The sequence below is a fragment of the Gallinula chloropus genome, assembly GCF_964237585.1.
Source record: "Gallinula chloropus genome assembly, chromosome: 12".
NCBI lineage: Eukaryota > Metazoa > Chordata > Aves > Gruiformes > Rallidae > Gallinula > Gallinula chloropus.
In genome coordinates, this window is record NC_140097.1 from 12,873,205 (window position 1) to 12,900,191 (window position 26,987).

At 45.2% G+C, this 26,987-nt stretch overlaps 1 protein-coding gene across 4 annotated transcripts in view; it reads left to right on the plus strand.

Moving 5' to 3' along the window:
* The first annotated feature begins 400 nt into the window (after positions 1-400).
* MGLL (monoglyceride lipase) overlaps positions 401-26,987 on the plus strand; it is a 61,855-nt gene continuing 35,268 nt past the window's right edge. The window contains exons 1-3 of one of the 4 annotated variants that reach the window (XM_084269704.1): positions 401-524; positions 2,493-2,631; positions 23,785-23,891. In XM_084269704.1, the coding sequence (XP_084125830.1) occupies positions 2,507-2,631; positions 23,785-23,891 (232 nt within the window). In that variant the 5' untranslated portion in view covers positions 401-524; positions 2,493-2,506. Of the gene's footprint in view, positions 525-750; positions 765-1,667; positions 1,934-2,430; positions 2,632-23,784; positions 23,892-26,987 lie in introns of those variants that run through there. The other 3 variants (XM_084269705.1, XM_084269703.1, XM_084269702.1) reach the window with 3 other exon arrangements.

A 26,987-nucleotide genomic window follows, 5' to 3' on the forward strand; every position in this document is an offset into this window, starting at 1 on the left:
TGAGCACACTGCCTCGCCTTAAATAATGTTCCTAATAGCTGCCACATCTTAGAGAGGCCTGAGACTGCCAAGTATAGGTAGGCATGTAAGAAGTAAAGTTGAGAGTGCTACCCTGCTGAAGAGTGAAAGGCCTGAATCTGTGACCTTACTATAAACAATTTCAAAGCGTTCGATACATGCTAAGCACTTACCAGTATTAAATGACAGAACCCAGTATTGGGATGCCGCAATGCTGGAAGCTGTTTTAACTTCAGGGAACCTTGCTGTGACAATTTTTATAAGCAAGTGTCATATGTCCTCAAGTAGAACTCAGATTACACAGTTACAACATATGCATTGCATACAGTCCGTGGTGACTGGGTGCAGCATTGGGTTCTGTGTGCACACGCTGCATTTATAAATTGCCGCTACCAAGAGTGAGGGTGCAGGGCAGGGGCTCGGCTGCTCCTCCGAACGCATCTGAACGACTCAACCTTTCCGGCGTGGCTTCAGAGCCCGGAGAGCCGCGTATCGACACGCAAACGGTGAAGTGTGGGCTGGGGACGAGGAAGAGCGGGTTAGCCCGGGGAAGCCCAGCACGGCTTCGCAGCTCCCCTCCCGGAGCGCGGGGTACGAAACCTGTCACTGGCTGGCAGTCAGCTGCGCGGCCACTCCTACGGCAGGAGCCCGGTATCCCGGGTTTGTCAGCCGGGGGGGGCTGCGTGCCTGCCCCCGCTGCCCGCAGCCATGTGAAGCCAGCGGGGAGGCAGACGGCGGCTCAGCCGGTGAGGACCCACCCGCGGGCCGAGCAGCCCCCCCCCACCGCGACTGCCCTGGGGAGGGGCGCGGCGGTTTCTTCCCCCTCCCCGCGGCCAGGCGGCTCGGGGGTCACCGGGGGACTCCTGCGCTCTGATCTGCTCCACCCCTCCCTCCCACCCCCCTCCCCGCCGGGCACGGCTGCTCACTCGGTCGGCGACCAGCCGAGGCTGGGGGGGCAGCAGCGACCGCGTCCCGGGCGCGGCACCGCCCGCCCACTCGCCCACCCACCCATCCGCCCTTCCGCCGCTGCCGCCGGGAGCAGCCGGTGCGCAGCGTGCGGTGGAGCCGCCCGGCTTCGGCTCGGCAGGGGGAAGCGGGGAGGCTGGCCGCCCGTCTCGCCGCGGCAGGAGGATGCGTGTGCGGGGCTTGCGACCTGGGATCGCGTCGGTGCCTGGATCCCTCCTTCTCCTCCTCCTCCTCCCCTCCCTCCCGGTCCCCGCCTGGCAGCGAGGGGCTGGGGAAGTTGCGCTTACACGCGAGATGGCTTCGCAGCGGGGATCGCTTTGAGAAAAAGGTCTCCCCCTCCCTCGCCTCCCCCCCCCGTCGCCGTGGCCTCCGAACAGTAAGTGGCAGGAAGGAAGTAAAAGTCGCAAACAACCTGCAGCGGCGGCAGGAACTTTCTGAGCTGCTCCAGCTGCATGTGTTCAAGGTGCCTTTGATGTGTGTGCAGCAGCTTCTGGAAAGTGGACTGCAGCTTTCCCACCCGTCAGCCCTCCCTCTCCCCCACCCTTCCCAACCTCCCCTCCCACCACCGCCACTTCAGCCCACACACGCAATTTGTTTGAGAAGGGAAGGGGGGGGGGGGGGGGGGGAGAGAGAAAAAGAGGGGGGGTGGTTTTAAAAAAAAAAAAAAGTGGTGAAATGCACAAGAAGTGGTGAATTACCCAAGCGACTTTCCTCAAAGAGCGAGCGAGCCGGGAAGAAGAGCTGCGGCGAGCCCCGCGCAGCCCGCCCGGCGCACCGGAGCCTCCCGGGAGGGACCCGCCGGGCACCCACCGGGGACCGTGGGGGCTGCGTGGTTGGCGGAGTGTGAACGCGTCTCCGCAGCGAGATGCAAAAAGCCTTGTCTACTTGCATTTGACTTGTGATGCCGGCTCCTCTCTAGAATGCAAACCCTTGCACAGGATGAAAACAGGTTTGTTGCAAATTCTCCTGGAAATGTTTCGTTCCCCGCCGCCGCCACCACCCTGGTTTGAGATGTCAGAGAAGATCTTAATGATGACACGGTGGCAGATACCTCTGCTACATACTCTCCGCTGTTGTTTCGAGATGTTAAGGCAGAGATAAATCTTTTATGCAGCTGTCTTTTCATATCTGTGGCGGTTGCTGCACAATCTGCACTTGATTGCAGCTAAAATATTCTTTTTAGGATCCGTTTTGCAAAATGATGCAAAATAAACACAGATGGGAGAAGTGGGGGAAAGCAAGCTCTAATGAAGTGGTGATGGTGGATTGATCTTCCCTCCTTTCCTCCCCTCCTGTGTGTGTGTGTGTTCCCCCCAAAACGGGACCTTTTTCTGAACACAAAATGCTATGTTTCTGTTTTAAAGCAGTAAAGATTTTGGGGGCTTTTTGGCTGGGGTTTTGAAGGGAGACACTGACTTTCTTGAATGTCTCTGGTTATCAAGCCCATCAGTCTCTATCTTACCTTCACCTGTCTTACACTATGTCTTGTTTCTTCCAACACCTTGCAGGTCATTCTTCCAGAATGCCAGAGGAAAGTTCCCCAAAGCGGAGTCCTCAAAACATCCCATACAAGGACCTGCCCCATATCGTCAATGCTGATGGGCAGCATCTCTTCTGCAGGTATTGGAAGCCAGCAGGAACTCCCAGGTGAGCACTTCCAAGCAAGTGTCCTTTTTTACAATCAGTAAACAAGACTCTATTAGTGTAATTATTATTTATAGCATCACAGGGCTATGTGCATGGAGCTTTGCAGAGCTACTGAGAAGGATTTCTCTCATCTGAGAGAGCTCCTACTGTAAAGACTGTGTGCTCCAAACCTTTACCCACTCAAGTCAGCCTTACAGATGTACAACGTGGGGTTGCTTTCATTTTACACACAGCTGGCTTGGTGGCAGTTCCGTGTGCACATGGAGGTGGCGATACCAATCAGCAGTAAACAACTATCTGCAAACTAATAGCACGGGGAGTCAGGGGGGGATGGGATATAGGCTTAAGTGATGACTACTTACTACTTCTAATTTTGTTAGTGTCAACAAATTAAAGATCAGCCTCTGGCTTGAGTTTGAACAGTAGGAGCCGAAATCTCAGGGCAACTGGCACAATATGGTTTGAGTGCATCAACTTTGCTGTTTGGGTTCTTGAATTATTTATAGTTAGTAAATGATTTAGGAAGCTCTTTAATTGGAAACTGCAGTTTCAAAACTGACCTCGGTGAGAACACAGACAAGGAACCAGACAGACATGTAAATAATGTGCTTTTTTCATAATTTAAATAATCCCTTTACTGTAAAAGCTTTCTGTGTTGATTGTATGCTGATTATGATCTGCTATGGAAAGCTGTCTCAGTTCCTCCCATAGTTAAAATCTTTCTTTTTTCCTCCAGTATCTCCTGGCTTGACGTGTGTTTACACTACCACTAGATATATAGGTAGCTACTTCATAAAAATCTGGCTGTTGTTATACTGTTTTCTTTTTCTGCAAGCCAACAGGAAAAGCTGTGTTGATTTTATACAGCAAGAAAACAGTCACAGGGAAATAGTTGTTCAAGCTGTAGGAGGGAGTTGAACTTTGTTCTTGACCAGCCAACAGGTTAAACATCATCCTGTGTCCAAATCAACCTGCAGCTGCACTGAGAGATGGATGTAGGTTCAGGTTAGCTTGCCTTGGGTTTTATGCCTACCAAACCAAGGGGCAATGTAAATGATGTTGGTGCTTGCCCACCTCCCAGCCCTAAGTGCACTGTCCCCAGAGGGGACACTGTGCAGCCACCCCACTGTCACTCCGTTGCACCGGCTGGGCTGTAGGACGTAGGTCTTGGTTTAAGATCACCTGGTCCACAGAGCATTTTATAGTTACACTCACTGCCTTTCCAAAACAAAGAGGAAAGATTTGGCATTGATGCTTTACATAGGTTTTGTGCCAACCTGAAGATATCCTTTACAGGGGAAAAAAAATGCTATCAAAACAAGCTTGTACTGTGAAACCAGACTGTCTTGCATTATAATGCTAATTAATCAGTAACTGTTCTTCACCCAGTTGTGGAATTGCTTGCTTTCTTCATGTTTAATTTCGTAGCAAATTAAAAGTGAGGGTCTTTGATCAAGAAATGAAAGGATGATAAAGAACTGAGAGTTAAAACTTGGTGTCTAAGTCCTCTGGGTAGTTAATTTCTTTTAGGGCTCTGTGTACCAAGCAGTTAATTGAGAGAGAGCTTGCCCTAGTTTTACGACAACAAAAGTGGATGGGATCAGTGTTGCTCATTTACAAGTGGTTCCTAAGTGTGTGTGTGTGTGTGTATGTGTGTTTGTGTATAAGGAGGGGGTGTGCTGTTTATTATTAGCTCCTTTTGCATTGTTATGTGTGAGAGAGATGGTGAGTGACTGAATAACAAGTTAGTGCCTGGATCCCACAGTCAAGAATGCTATTGAAGTGCTTGGATAGGCAGACCAAAAATACATTTATTTTTTTTTCCTCCCCTCTCACTTTTCATAAGCAGCTCAGCTTTTTCTGCTTCATATGTAGAAGCTCAGCAACTTTCATCTAATTTTAAATGTTCAGCAAAAGTGATCTATATATATATATGTGCATAGGGAGAGAAAGAGAGACACCTCAGGAGACTTTTTACAGGCCTGTTACAATTTATTCTGTTTCAAATACTGAAGGCAATTCTTTCAATCCTCTAACTCAATTGTTGATTCAGGTTGAAATCTCAACGCTAATGAATGATGCTATAACTGTCAAACGGTGGGATCTTTCATTGATCCATTCTGCATCTAATCCCAGCCAGGCCTATAGAAATACCTTTTCACTCCACATGCCCGAAGGTTATCGTTGACTTGGCTTCTGTTAGAATAGCACTTATCATCCTTGATCCCCCCCAGGGAAAGGAAAAAATGGGATATCTGCCAGAGGAAAAATTAAAAAGTATCCCTAGCTGGGGGTTGAAGAGTAAACAAAGGCAAAGTGTGCTCTGAGAGTGGGGATGACCGACAGACATCGCCTCTCGGAGCTCGTGCTTCCCTTTTATCTCCTCAGACAGACCCACAAGGGTGGCTGAAGGCTGTGGCAGGCAAATGTGCTGCAGCATATTTAAAACAGTAAATATCTGATTTGTCAGAAAGATGGGGAAGTTTTGTAAGGCGCTCTTGCTTCACAAATATCCAGGCCCTTATCATGTGCGGTGGTGATCTGAGTGATCAGCCCATACTGGTGCACATATGGAAGCTTTGTCAGAAGTGCCATGAGGCCAAGGTTGTCCTGCCTGTGAAAGGCACCTATTGTGAGTTCCTCAGCAGGGTCCGCTTTGTTTGGAAGGGGGATTTAGGTGATTACTTCACAGGAAGCTGACACACAAAGGCACTCAGATGTCATGATGATTAGATGGGGTAGATAGAGTAGGTAGTAATGGGACTAAGGAAGGAGGGTGACTGTTTTCCACTTGTTTTTCCGGATGGGAGACATCCCCAGAGGATGGCTGGGGACTGGGTGTCTTCTATTGCTGTCTGCTGGCAGCAGTGCAGGAGCCACTTCCCTGGCCGGCAGCAGAACAAGCTGCCCAACTTGTTGAGCCAGTTTCATCTTCAGATGTGATTAAGTGGTCTAGTTGAAGGCAGCAGGGAGGAAAAAGCAGTGTGTTTTGGTGTCGTTTTCATGTATCCTGCCAATAGCAGGATTTGTGGAGCGTGAGAACAGGTAACTCTCTGGCACCAGGTGCTCTCTGGTGAGCGCAGAGCTTAAGAGCTGGGCAAGGCAGGACCACATAATACTGTTTGGAGGGAGTAAATCATTGGTACCAAAACAGATTGATCTCCTGCCTTAGCGTGTTGCAGTAGCTGAGTAAATCCTACTTAATGGGAAAGCAGCCTTTGTGTAAACAAAAACAGTGGCTCTATGCAAGGTTAAAACCTCTGCCACCACCCTGAGCAGTCTGAGTCAAAATATGATGTAATAGGAGGTAAGGAATTAAGAAACCATGCTCTGTTCCCAGTGCTCAGACAAAGCTTCTAAGAATAGAGGTGGGATGAGGAAGGGGAAGGAAAGTTGGGAGGAGAAGTCAAGACATTTCCTCTGAGGCCCCTAAAGGGCTAGGAGAAGTTTAGAGCTGACCTTCTTTTCCTCTCTATTCTGTATCCCCATAGCCTTTTCTGGACGCCTCAGTTGTTCTTGTCACTGCCTAGATAAGCACAGTCTGTTCAGTGGCACTTTCAGCCCCTCTGCGTGACCTGAAATAAACCCTGTGGGATGTATTGACCCAAGGTAGCTTTTCAAAGTTGCTGATAGCCCACAGCCACCATTGGCTTCAGGCTGAGAAAGTTGTGCTACCTCCCTCTGAAAATGGGCCACACGAGGCTGGATGCTCGAAGCTTGAGACAGTAGTTAGAGGATGTGGGTTCCAGACAGCTTTGTATCTGAGCTTCCACATCAGTCAAATGGAAATGGTTATCTGCTGGTTAGTGCGATGCTGGTGGGTGTTCTCCACACAGTGGTTTCGAGGTGCAACTGAAGCGGTCTGCTGGAGGAGGCTGCCTGAAGCTGACACACGTGTGGGCCACAGATTTGTTCCTGGGCAATTGTTAGTGCACACTAACACGGGCTGGCTCAACTTCAGACATCACGACTGTGGTTTAAGCGAACAGGGCTGCAATTGTCTGAGCAAACGGTGTCTTTGTAGGAGTTCTTTCAGGTCTGCACCTGACAAGAGCGATCAAAAATACAGAATTAAACAAACAAAAAGCACCTACTTTTCTATTTACTTTCAAAATTTATTCTACTCTTTGAAAAATGCCTGTCATTCATTCGGACTTGTTTGCAATGAAAGGCCAAGCCAATAAGGAGAAAATATATTTCTTCCTTCCCCAAGGACTTTGCAGAAGTGCCTGTGGTGCAGAAATACAAACTGCCTTTATATTTGAACTGGCCCTTAAATTGTGGATATTGCTTGCTGATTTTGGCACTTTATTACCAGCATTTCCATGGTGTTTCCAGAAGAACAGCATAGCTCACAGCATGAGCAGATGACAAAGTTGAATTTGACTTACAGACCCTTCCAAAGGGAATAAATAAATAAATAAACCAAAATGAAGTCAAAGCAAAGGGAGCCAAGCCACTAATTATAATGTCTTTAATTGTACTATGTGGTGTAAGTCCCTAGAAATACTTAGAGTAATTTCTAATTCAGTGACACTCTGGAAGAACACTGTTGTTTGTACTAATGAGGTCAACTTCAAACTAAGGCACCAGGGCCAAATTTCAGTTGTGCAAAGTGACTTCTGTCAGCACAGTTTGTCATAGGATGAATTCAGCTCCCTCTGTGTCTGATCACATCATGCACAGTGCACAGGGGAAATAACAATTATCATTGTCAAATCAACATTTCAGGCTTTGCTTGCTGTATTGCTATTGCCTGAGTTTCTAAAGCCACCTTTCTATTCATCATCGATGTATGTGTTCTTTTAATGCCTGTGTTCTCTTTGCTCCATGTGACTGTCTTATTCATGGTGAATGGGAGCATCCTTTTATGATTTCTTATGCATTACCAGAGGATGGGCAAATTAGCAAACCAGCTTCACATAAGAGAGACCCTGACAGACAGGAGAGCAGCTTTGATTCTTGCTGTAGGTATTTCCAGCAGGCTTTTTCAGTAGGATTTTTTTCTTTTTTTTCAGTCCCCACAGGAATGTTCAGAGAAGCAAATCTGCCTTTTACTCCACAGAACCCAAAAGAAAAGGCAAATAACAAAGGAAATAACATTTGTAATGATATTGTCCCTTTTGCTCATTTCCCTGTTAGGGTCAGCTTCTGAGCACAAGTGTACAACTTTGTGACACCGGTGTGTAGGAACGAGGTGAAATTAGGAGTTCCCTGTTGTGAATCTCAAAGCAGTAACATTTCATCCTGGTCCTGAGCGAGCAGCAAAGGAAGGAGAATCAGTGTTGGCTCTCAGTGTGCCACCTGATGAACTCTTGGAAACAGTGCTGTCCAGCATGGTGAATATCAGAGGTAGAGGTGGGAAAAGGAGAAAAGAAATGAAATTGCACTGAAAAACTCAGTTGCTGCTTATGGTTCTGCCAGAGTCTGAAAGCTAAGTAAATCATGCTTCTCATGCAAAAAGTTAATTTGCATTTAATGGGATTACCCCTGTGATGATCAGTACTGGCTTTGTACCACGTGGGATGGGTCCCCTAGCTGGTTGGTCAGCAGTTAGAACCCTGCCTGTCCCTCCAGATCTCTTTATCCTGCTCTGGCTCTCAGACTCTGGTGTGTAAGTTTTCTTCAGCTCACAAACTGGGAGCACCACTCTAAAGCAGTTACTTGTTGGCAGCAACTCAGTAGTTGAAGCAGACAAGCCCATCAGCCTTATCAGGGTTCCTTATGCAAAAACACTTCACTAGCACATGAAATGTGTAAGTTTACACAAAATAATACCACCATCTGCACACAGTTCCCTGCCTCAGTTTCTTCAGCACTCTTGAACACCCCTTGGGAACATGCAGCAGCTCTTTTAGATCACCAGGAATATATCTACAGGAGTTGGCTGGTAAAGTTGCCCTGGCTAGAAGAGGGTATTTTTTTCTAGATGCCTGTTGTGGAGGAGTTGGCCTGTGTTTCCTTGCAAGTTCCCTTCAAGCTGCTGTGGCTTTGTGCTTTTCAGAATCAGGGTGAACATCTGATCTCTTTGTTCTTCTAGAGAAGTTACATTGTTCAAAGTGCTGTCCCTGCAGACACATTTGGCTGAGCTGCCTTTCCTAGGTCCAGGCATGCTGTTGTCCTAATGTGCTTCCACTTGAATGGAAGCCATCAGTGTTTTAAACCTCCTATTGTCCCTTATCCAAGAGATGTGACACAACACTGAGAGCAAATGGCTGATTCTCCTAACTATCCAAGGAGATAATATTGCATCCTGCCCATGAGATTCTTGAAGATATATTTAGGCAGGTCCCTTACCTCATCCCACCATGCTTACATCCTTAACTATACCCATACCTCCCTGCCTGTACTCTACAGTACAGACATTCTGACACTGTATCAGTGTGGCTTATTATCCTATAGGATGGAAATTCGCAGCACCAGAATAAGCAAAGTTTTGCAACATCATTAAAGCTTCATCTCTCCTAGCATTTCTTCTTGCAGACCAGTAACGTTTCATTTCTGCTAACTGGAAGAGAAATACTGTTAAAACAATCCCAAATGCCAACTTTGGGCTAGTCCCAACTGTAAACCTCTAAAGCAACCAGACCTGGGGGGAGTCATTGGGTGGTGGTGTCAGGAAGACATCTCAAAGCTGACCAGACTCCCTGTCCACACAGTGGTATCAAGATTGTGACCTTGGGGACAGGCAGAGGCTGGTCAGCAGAAGCAGTCCCAGTGGCCAGAGCACTCCAGCCAGATTTGCCTCCAAGTACACGGTCATCATCATCTGGGGGCACAAGAGGGGATGGGCCTTGGAGTGTGCTCTACTTGGGGATGAGTTTGTTTCTTCTAAATGGATTCAGTATGTTTATGTCCAAAGGGATTAATAATTTTTTTTCAGGAGCAGCCATGTGACTGTTTTCAATACCCTTGAGTAACAAGGTAATGTTACCTTGAGTAACACCAAACTTCATGAGTGCTTGCATGGGTATGAAAGGTACTCCCATTGGTGTGACAGACACATGCTGCCCAGACAGGACCTGTCCATTTCTATTTGGCAGGCACTCTCTTGATGATGGCAGCCTCTTAGTCATTCCATACTAAGCAGAGGCAAAGACAGCTTGCTAGATCTAGAAAATAGAGTTGTCAAAAAAAGGAACACAGAACTCAGCGAGGAGCAGAGAACAGGCAAAATACATAGTCAGGGCAGTCGTTAGGCAGCAACACAATGACCAGGACTGGACCCTTAATTTCACTGTACTACTGTTTTCTCATCTAAAATTGTGTGTAATCATCCAGGAAAGTGATATAAATTGAGTCTGGAGTCCCTAGATAAAAGTTGCCAGGGAAAGTAAGTTACTCCTTGAGGTTTTGGTGGTTGAAGAGTGCTTGATGTTTGAAGAGAGATTTCAAAAAAAACCCTACTAAGTGATGGCATTAGCTGTTCTGTGCTGTTCGGCTACAAGTAAATTGTCTCAGCAGCAATCTGTTAAAGAAAAGAGAGAGGGAAAAAAAGAAAGGAAACAAATATTGACAACTGGGCTGAAGCCAAATGTTCAGCAGTAATAGCATACTAATCGTTTGCTCCAGCATTGTGTGTAGATGGGTAAGGAGAAAATGTACAAACTAGGATAGATTTAGTAGGCAAGAGAGATGACTGATCTTTTTCAGCCATCTATCTGACCTATGATAAAAAGGGCTTGCTCTATATTCTTTCTTCTTTGATCAAGCTTGAAGCTTGCACAGGAAGGGAACAAAACTTAAATCTTTGACTTTTTTTTTTAGAACAGCGTGTTGGTTTAATTTACTGTGTCAGCAGGTTAGTTCACCAGCTGGCAAGATGAGATTATTTTTATAATTTTTTAAACATATCTTTTGCTTTTGTTTTTCAAAACTGCCTTGGTGAGGTTTCAAATTCAACTGTCAAACTCCAGAAATCTGCAGTGGCTTAATTTGCTGGGCTAAAGGCACAAGGAGTGATGAGGAAACAGTAAGTAATTAAATTGCTGTGGAGATAGCATCTAGCTGACTTAATGGTTAAGCTTTTTCTTCATTTTTTCAATTTTGTGTGAGAGGTAGCCTGTGATATTTGTAGTATTAAAACTGTATTCCAAGCAGCATTCATAATCCTGTTTTATTAAAAGGACATTCAAGTGATCAGTATTCAGTCATCCTCTGGCCAGCCACGAATGAATCTAGCAAGGACCACCATGTGTCTCAATCCAGGTTACCCTGAAAACACTCAGATCATCTCTCTGACATTATTAGCTGCCCCCAAGTTCACTAGGACAAAAAGCTTTTTAAAAACTGACGACTTCTTTCCAGCTTCACTGTGGCCCCACACATGTAGCAGGGGAAGCAGCCCACAGCAGGGTCACACTTTGGCTCTGCTCTGAAACTCCCACAGATTGCTCCAGGGTCAGATTGTGCCTCACGCTGTGCGCCCATCCTTGCCTCTGGCTTGCTGTGTTGCCACAGGCAAAAGCTTTCACCTCTGGTCTGCATGGCAGTGTGAGGAAGAGTTGATTTTTGCTTGGGACAGGGTGATGGATCAGAGGAACCTCTTGAGGTCCCATTCACCTCCACATTACATGAATCTACAAGTCTGCTTGCACCCTTTTTGGTTTTCTATGAATGAGGAGTGTTGTACAAAAGCCAGCTGTTATTTATGCTGTTTATTTACTGGTCACATCTCTGGGAGCTGGGGAATGAAAAAAAAAAATCAATCAGCAGATTCACTTTGTTTATGTTTGATTGCACGTTCAGTGTTTGGGGAACATTGATTTGTTGAACACTACTCCATCCTCTAAAGCCCCCAGTTTTACTTAGTTGGTGGAAACTGTCTCACTCTTACACACAGGTGTACATTTCACTTCAGAAGCATCACTGAAGGGTTCTGACTGTGGAAGATTTGCTTCCTGCTGTGTGTTCTCCTGTTCATTTAGGGGAGGTGGTCAGGTCCCTCAGCACAGCCATCTGTAGCATCAAGGCTTGTTTACATCTTGCTAAGCCCAGAACACATTCAGACAGGTCCCCACTTGAGGCACCCTGCAGCCAGTTACCAAACCTCTTTCCTGCCCTGAATGCCCACACATGCTCTTGAGGGGCACAGCACAGGTGCTCCAGTGCTCCCCAGCCCCATCCCTACCCCCCGGCTACAAAACTGAGGTCTCCCTTCCTCCCCATGTCCCACACAGCACATGCAATGGTTCACCCCTTTCTGGGAGCTCTGTCTCTCCCACGATGTGAACATTGTGCTGTAGAGATACAGTTGATGAAGCTCTTTCCATTCCTGTTGGAGGCTGCAACAGATGCACCCCTCACATGTGATCCAACAAATGGTGTCTTCTAAGTTGGCAGAAGAGAAACCCAGGAGGAAAGACAAAACATCTTGCCTGCTGCTAGCTCAGACATCAGCTCTGACTCTCTCTTTGCCAGCCATTGGAGGAATCGGAGCCAGCCTGGCAGTGTTGAGGTTAATAACTGGGGTATTGAAAGGATTTGCTCCTGATACTGCTGAGGTGTTTTGAAAATGGCCAGAAAGACATGGTGCTTCTCAGATTCTGCTCAAGTGTTCCACATAAAACACAGCGTTCCTGCAGCAGAATAACAGCTTGTGGTTTAAATAAATGTTGTTATTTCTGCTCTGCTGTAGGTGTACATGTATGTTTTGGTTCAATGACTGCCAGATACTGTAAATGAGTATTGATTTCCTTTTCTATTTTAAGCTTTTTTGCAGAAAAGGCATCCCACATGCCTTTAGCTTTCTTTGCTCGTACTTAAAGTGATTGCAGCCAAGGATTTATCTAACTAAATACTCTCTTATTCTATTGTTAACACTAGTACTTATTGTAGTAGTTGCGCCCCAAGCTGATCAGGTCCCCCTGTACCTTTTGGAGTTTAAAGCTTTTCCATCTAGCCCCTTTTTGAGAGCAAAGACAGTGTTTAAAACTCATGGCAGGCAGCTCCTTATTTACATGAGCATGGCAGCCCTCACTGCCATAGGTGAGGCTCCCTTGGTGCTAGAAATACAAGAACATTTTAGGAAGCAAGCGTGCTGTAGCTCAAGTCTTTGGACAGCCGGATGAGCTCACTATGACCAAGAAATAACACAGACCTGGATTTGGCAACGACAGGCAGAAGTCTGGTTTTTTAACTATTAAATCATCTGTAGGTAAACCATCACACCTCAGCTGCAGATCAAATTTACTTTGGTTCAAAATCTGAATAAACATTCCATCCTTGAAAACACATGCTGCAGCAATCACTGTCTAAGGATTCCTGCATCTCACATTTAGCTGCTTACATTCAACTTTGTCTCCTACCTCAGTTCCACAAACGTGGAATAGTAAATTAATTGGAACATGCTCAAAGCCTTGGCAAGTGCTTTGCCTGTGACATTACTGATTTCCCAGAGGAATAGCTGCTGGTAGTGATTTTGACAGAGCCTGTAAAGCCTCTCACTGCAAAGACTCCTCTCATAGCTGGGCAGAGCTGCAGTGCAGCTCTGGGATGTGCAGAGATAGGATCATTCATTGGAAATTAATGGGCTTCATCTCAAAGTATGTTAAAACATACATAAGTGTTTTATGATTAAGAAATCAATCCTTGAGCTTCTGTCTCTAAGTTTATGGGGTAATTCCACCCTGGCTTTCAGAAAAATCACACAGACAATGAGTGGCTATTTGGAGACTCATGTTATCTGTGGCAGCTGAACTTTTTATGAGTTTGTCAGTTTGTTAAAGATAACCAATTAAGATAACTGCCAACACAGAGGACAGCCAAGAAAATTGCATCAGAAAGGTAAAAGTGAGGACAGGTAATGGACTCAGCACAGGAAGTAATCAAGAGTTCCAGATTATTGTTGGAATTGCCTGGTTACAAACCATTCTATCAGGTCTAAGTATTTCAGGGAATTGAAGTTTTATGTTTTGCTTTAAACCACTGCCATACAATTGGGAATTGGACAGTCAGTGCTTTATTAAAAAGTAATAATATCATACTATCTTGAGTTCACAGAACAGGTAGTGTGTCATCCCCTTTCTTGCTCCTTACTTAGTCACAGCTCTCTTCCAAGCCAGCTAAGATTTGCCCACATAAACCCAAACTACCTGATCGAAGTACTTCAGGTAGGCAGTTTTTACTGCAAGATGGACCATGAAGAACCCCTTGTGAGCTCAGGTTCAGTTAACTAGTGATGTCCAGCTCTGGCATGAAAAATACCATCTGGTATTCAGAAGTCTGCAGACTTGGCTTAGAGGACTTCAGGAAACACTGCTTAACATGTAGTTGTGGTGTCCTCTCCACTGCTTCATGTTCAGTCTCAAACTATAAGCACTTTGTAGCAAACATTTGAAAATAACTGAGCAAGTGAGCATGTGACTAAGGACTTTAAAGTCACCAAGTGACTTGTGTGGACCTAACCAGAGGGATGGCTTTACTACGTAATTTCCATCATTGGAAACCTACAGAGGCTCAACTAGAGCTGCCCACCTCAACACAGGGATATCACTGCACAACTCCAGCTTCTTTGCTATGCAGATAGGTCAAATGAAGTGGTCAAAATAGGCCTAGGACACTATGTAAGGAGCATTCTTGCATGGTTTGAGCTGATCCCTTAGTCAAGAACAACTTATGCCTTTCTTGGAAGCCTGCTTGGTCTTCTAGGGTTGAGTTGGGTTTGACAGGCTATAAATTTAGAGCAGCAGCAAGTAGAGACTTCTCAGTGGAGCAGGTATGAATGTTCTAAATATGCCAAGACTGCAGGTGAACTCAGCAAGAAGAAAGTAGTTCTGCATAGCTACTTTGGATCAGAGGCATGCTTTTATATAAAAAAGAAATCCTTATTTCTTTAGTGAACACGTGTGGTGGTTCAGCTCCAACCAGTGCCTGAGCACTACATGCCACTTGCTCACTACCAGAGGAGAATCACAAAATGCTTTGGGTTGGAAGGGACCTCAAAGATCATCTAGTTCCAACCCCCTACCATGAGCAGGGACACCTGCACTAGATTAGGTTGCCCAAAGCCCCATCCAACATGTCCTGAAATGCCCACAGGCATGGGGCTTCCACAACCTCTTTGGACAGTCTGTCCAGCGCTGCACCACCCTCATTATAAAGAAATTCTTTCTGACATCTAACCTAACCCTACACTCTTCCAGCTTGAAACCATTACCCCTAGTTCTGTCACTGCATTCCCTGGTGAACAGTCCCACTTTCCTGTGGGACCTCTGTAAGCACTGGTACAGAGACAGGGCTCCCACGGGTTGGGATAAGGACAGTTTACTGACAAAAAACACCATGAACATAGAACCAATTACACTCACACCCAGTGATAACACAGAATACCTTACCAACCTGATGATTGCAGAGTGCTGTCTGATGCAAGGACCAACAAGCCAGATGCCCCAGCCACACTCAGACTGTTCTAGAAGCAGCAAGCCCCTACCCCTCCCCAACTACCCCTTTTATAGGGGAGTGATGTCAGGTGGTGTGGAAACAGGCCAGGCTAACTCAGCTCACCTGCACTGGCTGCTTGAGGAGGGTAATTGACCTGGGTTTGGTCATACCTGAACTGGTGGGTAGTGCTGAGTTTAAGCACTACTGATGGCAGAAGAAAGCTTCTGGTCCTTTAACTGGTCTGGCCCTTCTCCTGTTGGGAAAGGACAGTCCATCTAATTGCACAAGCCTTTCTTTTCCCAAGGCTCACCAAGCAGTGCCCTGCACTTTGATTTCAAAAAGAAACCGCTACACCACTGGCAAAATGGTAATTTTTGTCCCTTTGGAAATCATTAGAGGCTCAGTGCAGGTCTGTGAAAGAGGAAGGGAAGGTCTGTGAAAACCAGTCTTGCCCTTACTCCTGTGTGTTGGATCTCCACTGCAAGTCATGGTCCCGCAGCCACCTTCCATCTGCAGTGGCTCTGCTTCTAAATGATAATTAAGTTTTAATAAAATTAACAGGAAGTATCTTATTTTTCCTGATTTCCAAGGCGATCTGTGCCAGAAACTCTTTTGCTTCTTTGAATATTCTTCCTCCTTAAAGCTCATCTGAAAATTCTGAGTGTGGTGTCAGATCAGCTTGAAATTTTGCAGCTATTGTCTTCTATGTAAATAATGCTTTGCACAGTTTCCTTAGAAAGGCATTTAGCTGTTTTGTGTACTCGTCCTTGTGGTTCCCCTTAAGAGATGCGACCTCCACTTTATCTCTCTTGTAGCCTTTGTACTGAGAAAGGGCTGAAGCAAAGTACAGGACTGGCATATCCAGTTCCAGCCTTACTCCCACCCAGGGCCAGGGGCAGCATTGGCAAGGTTCACCCCTTCCTCAGTCCTCCGTGTGTGGCAGGGCCTCTTTGGAAACAGAAATGATAATTCTCCTGTCAAGGATTCCTGTGCTCTGTAGATGGGCAGCAGCAGCAAGAGGAAAGCACAGCTCAGAGCCCAGAGCTCCGAGCCCAGAGCTGCCCTGGTCTCCAGAGTGCTGTCTGCCTTGCAGACTCAGAGCAGCAGGTCTGGCAGTCAGTTCTGCCCAGGAAAATCCCATCTCTGATATCAAAGTGAGGGAGTGTCTCCCTGAGGCAGTCTGTGTAACCCTAGAATCCCTCCTCCTCAGGTTTATCCAAGAAATTGGTGGGAAGATCCAGCCCATGAATTTTAGGCTACACACCAAGCATTTCACCTCTGATCTCAGCCTTGTGTCCCCTAAAATATTACTTCAAAGCTTCCTTGAAACAAAATACAGCTGGCCCCAAATGATAACTTTGCAGAGGTTTGTCCAGAGCTATGCAGTTGCCAGGTTCCAGTAACTCCTTCCCTCCCGTCCCCATCCGAAGTTTCCTTCATCTCTTTTCCCTATATTAGACCACTTGTGAGTTATTCTCAGGGAGGGCTTGATTTTTGAAGAGCTAAAATAAATCAGTGTGAGCTGTTTCTCCACATTGTTTTGTGCTGGCTCTGGCTAGATCCTGTTGAACCTTTTGTTTTGAAATATATTTGTAGTACTCAGTTCCGTCTCTGCCCCGTTGATTTATGGTGTCTACACTTTCTGGCATTGTTGTGAATAACTTACCCATGTAACTCCTCCTGGAGGGTCATGGCAGTTCTCAAACATCCTCCTGACTCTCTGCTGATGAAGGATTGTTGTGATTTGGAGATGTATGAGGAGTCCAGGCTTGCAGGCGTGTTGCAAGAGAGTTGCTCATGGAAGCAAGCACAGATTTCAAGACTGAGCCCTGAGTCCCTATGATATTAGAGAGTGGGATGGTGCTTAAAACTAAGAGCAGCCCCTTTGCACAGGCTTGAATGGGAACTTGCAAGCCTGAGTAAATGGGGAGAGAAAGTAGGAAGCAGAGTTTGCTGGAGAGCTTTATTTTTTAATTGCCAGTTTAGGATCTGGACAGCAATGAAGCTACTGATTCTCTTAGACTAGACCAAACCACATCAAACACAAATGTGCAGAATCCTCAATCCCCACAAGCCCTATAAAATCAAACAGAAAGTTTGCAGTGTGAGCATAGCACACAGTTTCTCATGGGTTAAACTACTACATTCTTGAAGTACTATTCACCTCAATCTGTCTGGAGGAGGTGAATTCCTCCAGATTTGGAGCTGTGTGAGATATCCATGCTGGTGCTACGTGGCTTGTGAAACCGAGAGAAGGTAGATAGAGATTTGACCTCAGACTATTGCCAGTCTGACTTTGCTGAGTTGGGAAAAATAGCGATAGAACTGCTGGTTTAGCATAACTTCAGTGATAGCTGAAAAAAATGGGCAGCTGCCCCCAGATGATAGACCTCCATGGCAAAGCTGTGGGCCAGCAGAGCAGAGGCTAGGAATGCAAAAAAACCTGAGCAAGAGAACAAGCAAAGCTCTTGGGTGTCACGTCTCCTTGAAACGTGGCTTGGAATTGGGAGCAAAGTCATTGCCTCTTGCACCTTCAGAGGGACATAACTCTGCATGTTTGCTGGAGACAGAAGGACGCCATGAAGGGACACACCTGACTCCACCATAAATATCCCTGTCTAACTGGAGACACCAGGCTGAACTCTTGGCTCACTGTATAGCATGCACAACACGAGAGAAATTGCTGTAACTATTTGTGATCCCTACCCACGGCCCAAGTTGTGTCAGAGTTGCTTTGGGTCACACATCACCTCAGAGAAAAAAAAAATGTGCAAAATCTGGCTCAAAAAGCAGATACAGACACATCTCCCTTCCAGATTTCAGGTCTTACACCCAAAGCAAGAGGCTGAAGAGCCCTCCAGAGAAAAGGTCACCAATAGTGAACAAAGCATGATGTGTTCTTGGGGATGATTAGCTGGAAGTTAAAAAAATAAAAATATAAATAAATCTTTAACCAAATTCCAAGGGTAGAAAATTGTCGTGGCAGTTAAAGCTTGACAAAGTTACAAGATGCTTAATACATAATCTTGTTATGTGAAAGATAACTAATCTTCATAATCAGCGAGGACCACTAACCCAGCTAACACAGGAATGCATACCTTTAATTGATTTTCCATTATAATATACTTTGGAATCTAAGCATACATACGTGACATTACAGTTAAAAAGGTTTATCACCAACCAGCCAGTATCTTGACCAAAAAATGGCACCAGTGAAATGGTTTTGATAAATAAAGGCTAATTGTTCACTGTGGTTCTAAGACTCAGGCTGTTGGCAGCTACAAAGGAACCGATAAATCAGATCTAGCAACACAAGAAAATATAATACTTAATTTCAGCATTTTTCTGGCAGCCTAGCTAACTCAGAGCTTTCCTGTCAGTGTTAAAAATTGCTTTAGGAATTGAGTGTCAAGCATTCAAACCGCTCGAGTCAGATGTTCTTTGTTAGAGTTGATCTGGTTCTGGTAACAACATATATAGTGCTAAAGGAAAAGCATAGCTGCCTTACATAGCATAACGTGCTGTTAGCTGAAGTTGCAAGGACTTGGTTTGGGAAATCACTTCTGTGTGTGATTAAATCGGTCCTTATGCAGGACAGTGTTTATAAATCCTTTTTTAACTTTTGCCTTATACTTTGTAAGACCTACTGACTTCCATGAGTTGAAGAAAGCTTTTTCTGAAGAGGGGTGCTTCTGAGCAGAGTGGAAGAGATTACATTTTTTATATGTGTGGTCATAGGAAGCTAGTCCCTGTGTTTTGGGTTAATTTCTGGCAATAAAAGAACATGTGCAGGGTCCCGCACAAGTGAATCAGCCCCCTGAGGACACAAGATGTTAAAATCATACCTTCCTCCTCTAGTTCAGTTTCAACATGATTTTTGTTGAAAATAAAGCAAGAACATGGGTCTTATGCCCAGCAGCACCCAAGTCCTTGTGTTTCAGAGAGCACGACAGCTGTCTGAGTGTCTTGTCCAGGTGTTTCTGCTAATGACAGAGTCCTGGATTAAGAGAGATCTTGCTCGTTTGCATAAGCCCAGTGCAGCAATTTATTTTCCCTCCAATTGTTCCCCTGCAATTGATTGTGGAATTGCATCTCTGAGCAGTTGTCCTGGCAAAGCAGAGGGGGCAGAGGTGCCTACATGTGCCTGGAGATAAAAGAAAGTGAGAACCTCTAAAACTGGTTCTGCTCTTGCACTTAAAGCTGTGAAGCTATTCCCCACATGAGAAGTGAAATATTAGATACTGTGAAGTTGCAGTGAGAAATACAGAAGGGTTGTGGGCAGCTAATGCTTGGATCAGCTGGTGATGTCTCTGAGAGGTGGGACAGAAAGACAAGGTGTTCATATGGGTTTGTGCTCACCACCTTTGCGTTGCAGGCTGGCCTCTACCACTGCCAACCTCCCTGGTTCAGGCAAGGATGTTTGCACATGTGGCATTGCTGAATGTTGCTTACCCAGCCATCTGCAACTGCAGTGCAGGAGGGACTGGTCATGGTCATGGTCAATGAGGGGACCTCATTGCAGCCTTCCAGTACCTGAAGGAAGTATACAAACAGGAAGAGAATCAACTCTTTAAAAGGGCAGGACAAGGGGGATTGATTGGAGGGGAGGTTTAGATTAGATATTAGGGGGAATTTTTTTACAGAGAGAGTGGTGAGGTGCTGCAACGGGCTGCCCAGAGAGGTGGTGGATGCCCCATCCCTGGAGGTGTTCAGGGTCAGGTTGGATGGGGCCCTGGGCAGCCTTGTGTAGATCCAGGTCTGGAGGTTGGTGGCTCTGCCTGTGGCAGGGGGTTGGAGCTCTGTGATCCTTGGGGTGGGTCCCTTCCAACCCAGACCATTCTATGATTTTATGATTCAATGGGTGACCAGCGCAGTGGAGATGTGGGAGCAGGGACTGGCTAGTGGTCTGTACTGTCACCTCCTAATGGGAGATCAGCCAGCACAGCTACTAGCAGTTTTGAACGGTGAAGACAAATATTGTCCTGCCCTCTTGTAATAAGTAACTGCATGTTTGCCAAGCTGTGTGGTACCAGGAGGCAGAAACCTGCAGTGAGGAAGGAGGAGGAGGTGATGAAGGCTACAGATCTGTGAAAACCACCTGTTGCTTTTGCAAAAAGGACTCAATAAACTGGTTTCTTTTAATAGCCATAATTGTTGTTGCACCGGTTAGGTGAGTGCAAGCACGTGGATGCTTACTCACGCTCAGCTCGCGCCTTGGCTGTGTGTGGAGACACCTGCCAACTGTGGGGCAATCCTGCTGCTGTGTGTTGGGTGCTTTCTTGAGCAGATGCTAAGAAATGCAGTTTGGAGGTGTTCAGCAATTAACTGCTCTGACAGCCAAAGATTCATCAGGTTTCCCCACCAGCGGATAGAGGTGCTGGAGTTAGGATGGGTTCAGGCACAGGTCAGTCCGCACCAGGAAGCTTTGCAAGCTGCACACCATGTTTTCTACCTGAGATGTGTGAGTTTCCAAGGGTTTCACCAGTGCGACTGCAAGAGCTGGGAGTGAAGAAATATCTCCCCAGGATCAGTTTGGTACCTGGCCAATAGGCAAAGCTTGTTTAAACAGAATTCCCACTCCGATTGTGCACTGCAGTCCTGCAGAATCTTAAAAGCCTGCAGGGTTTCTGTATTAATTTTAAACCAGAGTGTTGAAAGCAGTCTGTGATACTCTGTTATTCCAGCCATTGTGGTAGGAAAGAGCAGGCTGTGATTCGAGAGCAGGGGTGTCTGCAAAAATGTTTACATACAGTAAAGAACTGCTGTCAGTCAATCTAATCGCTCGTTGTATTTTCATGCCAGCTTGTGAGTGAAAATATGTTGAACCATGTATTTGTTATGCTGCCTTCAGGTATTATTTGCCAAATCTAGGCTTGTTTTGTAACGGAAAATGGGAGATTAGGTGAAAGAGCCAAATCCTTCAGTCCTTGCTCAGATGATACTCGTACTCATTTCAGTTTTTCAAGCTGTTGTGGTTAATGTATGGCCTCTGTGCTGAAAGCTGGAGCTGGGGAGTTGTGTGGATGTGACCTAGTTTCTAGTCAGTAAAGCCACTCTCACTTTTTGTGGAACAACAAAACAAGCTGCTTCTGTTTCGACATAACAATTTGGAAATTTCACACCTTGTTTATGAGTATTGATAGGACAAAACTTTCAAAAGTATTCAAGTCTTCTCCACAGCTACTGCCATTAGGGCTCTTAAACCACAGTCTCAGGAATTTTATCTAGCACTTTGCAGATGAATAATCACCCAGGTCTCTTCCCCATGGTGTCCAAAGGCTCAGTTCTGCAATGCCTGGCAACTGTCATGCTAGATGAGAGGAGAGGTTGCAGGGACACCTTGGTGCTCTGAAGCATTGAGGTTTTTTTTCTCTTTTCTCACTGGCTTCACAGAAGATGAGGGGGTTGAACATCTAGCAGGATGCTGTCAGGCAAAGTCGTGGTGCTGCATCAGTGTGAATGAAAGCAAAATTAGGGCTTTGCTGTCAGGAGGGATGAAATAACAGCAAGAATTTCCTGGCAGAGATCTCTTTGCCAGCTTCCCATTAGGTTTCATTCACTTGATGCGTTTCACTTCATATATTCAAATAATATTTTTCTGTGAAATGAGGGCTGTATTCAGTCAGACCAGTCGGACCTTAATCTCTGTGCCTAGTCAGCAGAAGAAAATATAGATCCTCTAAAGAATAACCGAGGGCTTAATGAAGATGCTGAGCAGGGAAGCTGTCAAGAGCCGGGTAATAGGAGGTTTGCGGCAGAGAGGATAGCTGAGTCTGTTGGATATCAAAGTGATGGGTACACAGAAATTTTCTCTCATATTCCCTTAATTTCTGTGTCAATGCCACTGCTTGCTGTGCCATAGAGCCCAGAGCCTGTGGGTTAACAGCCTGGCTTTGCTTCACCCCCTGCCTCCACTGCATCTCCGAATGTTTGGCAGATCTGCCAGCCCCAGGCTAGGGGACTGTGATGTCTCTTTAGGTGACCCAGGACCAGGGCTGAGGCACCAGATCATTATGCATAGGTGGAGGCAGAAGCATTTGGAGTCCAGTTTTCAGGGGCATGTACAGAGTAAGGAGTCGCTTTTCCAGCACTGGCCACAGAGTCTTTGCTGGGCTGCCTGTGTCTGGGAGAGGTGGGACACATAAAGCCATGATGCCTCTGCTGCAGAAAGTGAATATTCTCTGCTGTGGAGTGATGGGTATCTCCGTTTCTTCAGTATTTGGAGCTATAATAATAGACCCTGTGCTGTGAAAATCACTGTCTGGCAAGTGCATTGATAACTTGACAAATCTATTGACTGGGAAAGATGACAAAGGATGAAATGACTGCTCCACACTAATCGTTCTAAACCCTTCAGTGATACTAAAGAACATTTATAAGGCACAGCAAGTTAAATATGCAACATGACCTAACCTCATCCTTGCTAATTAGTATTAGGGAGATACCAGAGCATCATGGTATTGTGGCTTTTGTGTTTGCTGTATGCTCTTTAAAATCCTTCTGGTTTCAGTGGATGTTCTTTCAGACTGTATGGCATGAACAAATACTTTGAAGCAGGTGCTAACCAAAGAGCTAAAGCAGGAGTTTCTGCATCATCTGACATCTTTTTAAGTTTAAATATATTAAGATCAAAGGCAGTTATTGCAGTGAGTACAGTGTCTAAAAATGTATTCAAAACCTCAGTCAAAATAAGGTTGAGGAATTCACTAGCTGTAAACTGCTGTAATTATTTCATGTTGTCACTTCATTTAGTATTTTGCTGTTAATGTACTGAAAATGTCCAACTTGTAGCCTTGATATTATTTTGTGGCTGTTGATGTTGCAATGACAGATGCTACTTTTAAACAAAAAAAGTTATGTTTATGTTGCTAAAGTTGGATTTTAAATAGTCACCTGTCAAATTCAGAAAAAAACCTCATTGCTACCTCATAGATTAATTCTATGTAAACTTTGCCCATGGGAAGATTCATTCAACTTCAACCGCTCCACTTGATGCCATGCCAGTTAAACATAATTGGTAAAACTGGAATCTTTGAAGATAAATATTTGCATGTCTTGAAAAAAGGAATGTCTATTAGGCTGATGTTTTTTATGACCCCTGCCTGTAGTTGGACAGTGGCTGTATAAAAGTTGCTTTAATCACCAATGTGAAGCAATCTGGAGGGGGGGGATGGGGCAGAAATTGGAATGGCAAAATTAGCAGAATTGGGATCAAAAGATAAAGTTCCAAAGTTCTGGATTCTGCTTGAGACCCATTCTTTAGCTGAAACTTCAACTCTAAGGGTGCTCTGTAGCATCAGACATTGTTGTAAGGTATAAAGTTAAGGACGATATTTGTATTTGAAATCACAGGGAAACACCAACCATAAACGAAATCAAAGCCAACACTTCCCCTGTGGCATCAGGGTAGATGCCTCATGCCCAAGACAGAGTTACCCACCTCAGGGACTGCTGCTGATGCTCTTCTGCATCTTCAACTTGCAGCAGACCGTGGTGCCAGACAAATGGGGAAAAGCAGTGTCCATCCCATTGGTAGCTGACTTCCATGTGGTCTGTCCTGCTAACACCTGGTGAAAACCAGGTCGATGGCAGGTCAGGATGACAGTCAGTCCCCCTCTGTTAAAACCCACCTCAGCTGTTATGTATGTGCATTATGTTTGCCGATGTCTGAAATGCTGTTGCTACATTGCATATGCTGTTCTTATTTGCAGCTCTGAAGCCTTTGTGGGTTTATTGCCAAGTTAATGATTTATACCTTAATGCTCCATTTAGGGCCCTCGTGTTTATCGCTCATGGCGCTGGGGAACACTGCGGCCGCTATGATGACTTGGCCCAGAGGCTGACAGGACTTAACTTGTTTGTTTTTGCCCATGACCATGGTGAGTAGCCTAAAACAGTACTTGATTTACAGCAGCTCAGGATGTTACTGAAGCAAATGCCATTAAAGCTACTCAGCAGTGAGAGAAGAGTTAATAAAACATTGACACCTCAGCGTAAATGGGAAGGGGATCATCTGTAGCCTTATAAAGGTCTGCACATTGAATCTGCAGAAAAGCAGTCCCTGTACCTTGAGTTCTCCTCAGCCTTGTCACTGATATCACTGCTGGTGCTATTTCAACCTCTGTCTAAGGGATTCTTTCACTTTCACTGCCTCTTGAGGGTGAGGAGTCGTTAACTGCTGTGGAAGTGGGACACTGAGCCATTTCTGTGGATCCACGCTCATTGTCCTAAATGATCCCAAAGGAGAGGCTAAAATGACAGCCCAGCGTTCATGTTCTGATATGAGACAGCTGCACCCCTGGGACATGGTCAGGCAGGGAGCCATCACAGTCCTTTCTCTGGACACATCTCCACAGTCCAGCAGACACTGGAGCTCGCTGTACACACCTCCGCAGCCTGAGTGCGTGCTAGCACAGCAGCACCCCTTCAGCCCTCAGCCAGTAGGTCTGGGAATGCTGGGCCATGTGGACTAACTGTCCTAACCTCTTCTGACTTGAAGATCTCTGCTCTGTGTTCCCTTCTGTGATGTAGACATGCTGGGTATCACCAGGAATCCCGCAGCACATAAAATGGGACATCCCAATAGCAGATTTAAACCATCTATTCAGGTTCATTGGTAGCCTCCTGTGACACCTAACTCCTGCAGCTTCATGACTTCTTTGTGCATGGAATCCTCTGCACAGCACTGCCTCCCTGCAAGAGTTACTCTAGATGCTAGCAAAATGAATCCAGGGCATTAACGATGGCAGCAGACAAAAGGCAAGGCCAAATTCAGAGCTGACAGGTTGAAAGGGGATGAATCTCAGTTGAAATCAGCTCTTCTGGCAGATCCTCCACTGAGAGTGGAAAGTATACTGCAATTTACTTGGATGAAGGTGAGACTCAAACATGCCTCTAGATCTCCCCAAAGACAGAACTGCTTAATTTGAGCTTGAAGATCCTGAATGCAGTAGAAGATCATGTGAGATATTTCACTATTTAATTTGCTAGAGGAAAGGCAAAACCTTGCTGAATCCAGGTGACCAAGGATTCCCCTTGTGTTCGCTCTCATGACTCACTTTCAGTCACAGCAGGCTTTTGATGTGCAAAAGTTAACCCTGTATTTTCCCTGAAAAGGAGAATGCCTAGTCCTATGGACAGCTTGCAAAGAAAATAAAAAAACCCCCACCATGTGATTCTCCTGGACAATCAGTCACGTGCCATATTCACACTGGCTTTAAAGACAGTTGACAGTGCAGTAGTATCACTGCTGACCACATGCATCTCTTTCTCCCTACATAGGCACAATATTTCTGAGTGTTGAGTCATTCATTTCTATGTGCTTCCTTCCAAGTTGGATGTAGGCTAGCAGGAGTCTGCAGTAATCCCAGTAGAAAGTGTCTCCATTCTGCTCTGTTTATGGTACAAAGTTAATGAGGAAGGTGGTGGAGCAGGCTACATGCTGTCCGCTCTGCAGCTGCTGTTAGTAGACCACAGAAAATATATACAAAAAATTACCAAGCTCCAGGACACACAAGCCAAAGCCACTGTAGACCAACAAGAGACTGTGGTTGATCGCTGCGCATGCTTCTTGTCATGACTTAGTTCCTCATTCCCTTAAAACATGATAAAAGTTTTAAGAAGTAGATTTTAAGAAGTAGAGTTAAAATAACAGTATTTGAAGCAACAAACCTAGAAGAGACAATAAGACATGGGTTTTATCACATGGATTTGATACAGGCAATGCATCTTCTGTTGATGGAGAACTGCCTTTGGGGTGAAAGTTCCTATCAGGCATTTTTGGTGCTGTATAGAGAAAGTTATCTGCTCTCTTTTTCCTTTAATATCTTTTTTAATAGAGAAACATAAATATTTCATTGGGTTTTTTCTATAGGCTGATGTTGCTGGATTAATTAGTACACTTTAATTAATACAAATATTAATACAAATCAATACAATTGCTCAGGCCAGTTAACAATTTCATTTTCCCAACTTCATTCTCCCTGTCAAACCTACAGTCTTCTTTGTAAATTCAGCTTGATTTTTCTTCATCAGTAATGGAGAGAGGGTAAACAGGAACCCAAAAGCAGAACAATGGAAACACAGTTGTGTTGCACAAAGAGCTAATTTAACTGAGCCTGGATTCGCTGTGAGTTAGAAAGGCAATTAGCATCTTTTAGGCTCTGTAAAATAATCTTTGCACCGAAAGAGGTAAGCGGTGAGGTTAAACTTTGTTTGATGAGTGCAGGTTACAAGCTGAGCTGGATGCCAGCAAGAGCTGAAGGACATAAACACCTCCATTGCCAAATTTGCCCAGATCTTACTGGGAAGTTTATAGTTTTCCTCCACTGTTTCATCTATTCCAAATCACTTCAACAGTGTGTTCCCCGTCCTTCGGGTATCTTTGATTAATATTAACTGTGCGATTATCTTACCAAAATAATTTCTTCCTGTTCCCCCATCCCTTACAGTGGCTCTTAGTCTTACAAGTTTTGCATAGATTTCCTGACCTGGTCATTTGTTCTGATTCTGGTTTTCTCATGGATAAAATTCCCAATATAGCCACATTATCCATGAGATTATTAATGCAGTTTCACAGCGTGGCTAGCATGATTTCCCAAATGAGTTGGGAAGTTACTAGGGCTGTAGCGTGCGTGACTTGACTGATTTATGTTGTGTCTATCCTTCAGTCAAAAGAAGGAAAAAATAATTTCCATTTATATTGCTGACTTGGTGGGAGCTTACGCTCCGGCTCTAAATCTTGCCAAAGGCTGCTCTGCACCAGTGTTCCCGGTTACACAAGGCTTCAGGAAAAAGGTTGATGCAGAGTAGCAGTATTCACCCAAATTTGTGTCCTACTATTGCCCTGTATAAGGTATCACTGTCTCACTTCTCTTAGTATGGTAGGATTTGTACATTTACTCTTTGGGGTATTTCATAGTAATCCCAAGACCACTGGACCTCATAGATATATATAATGTATTAGAAATTTTCCA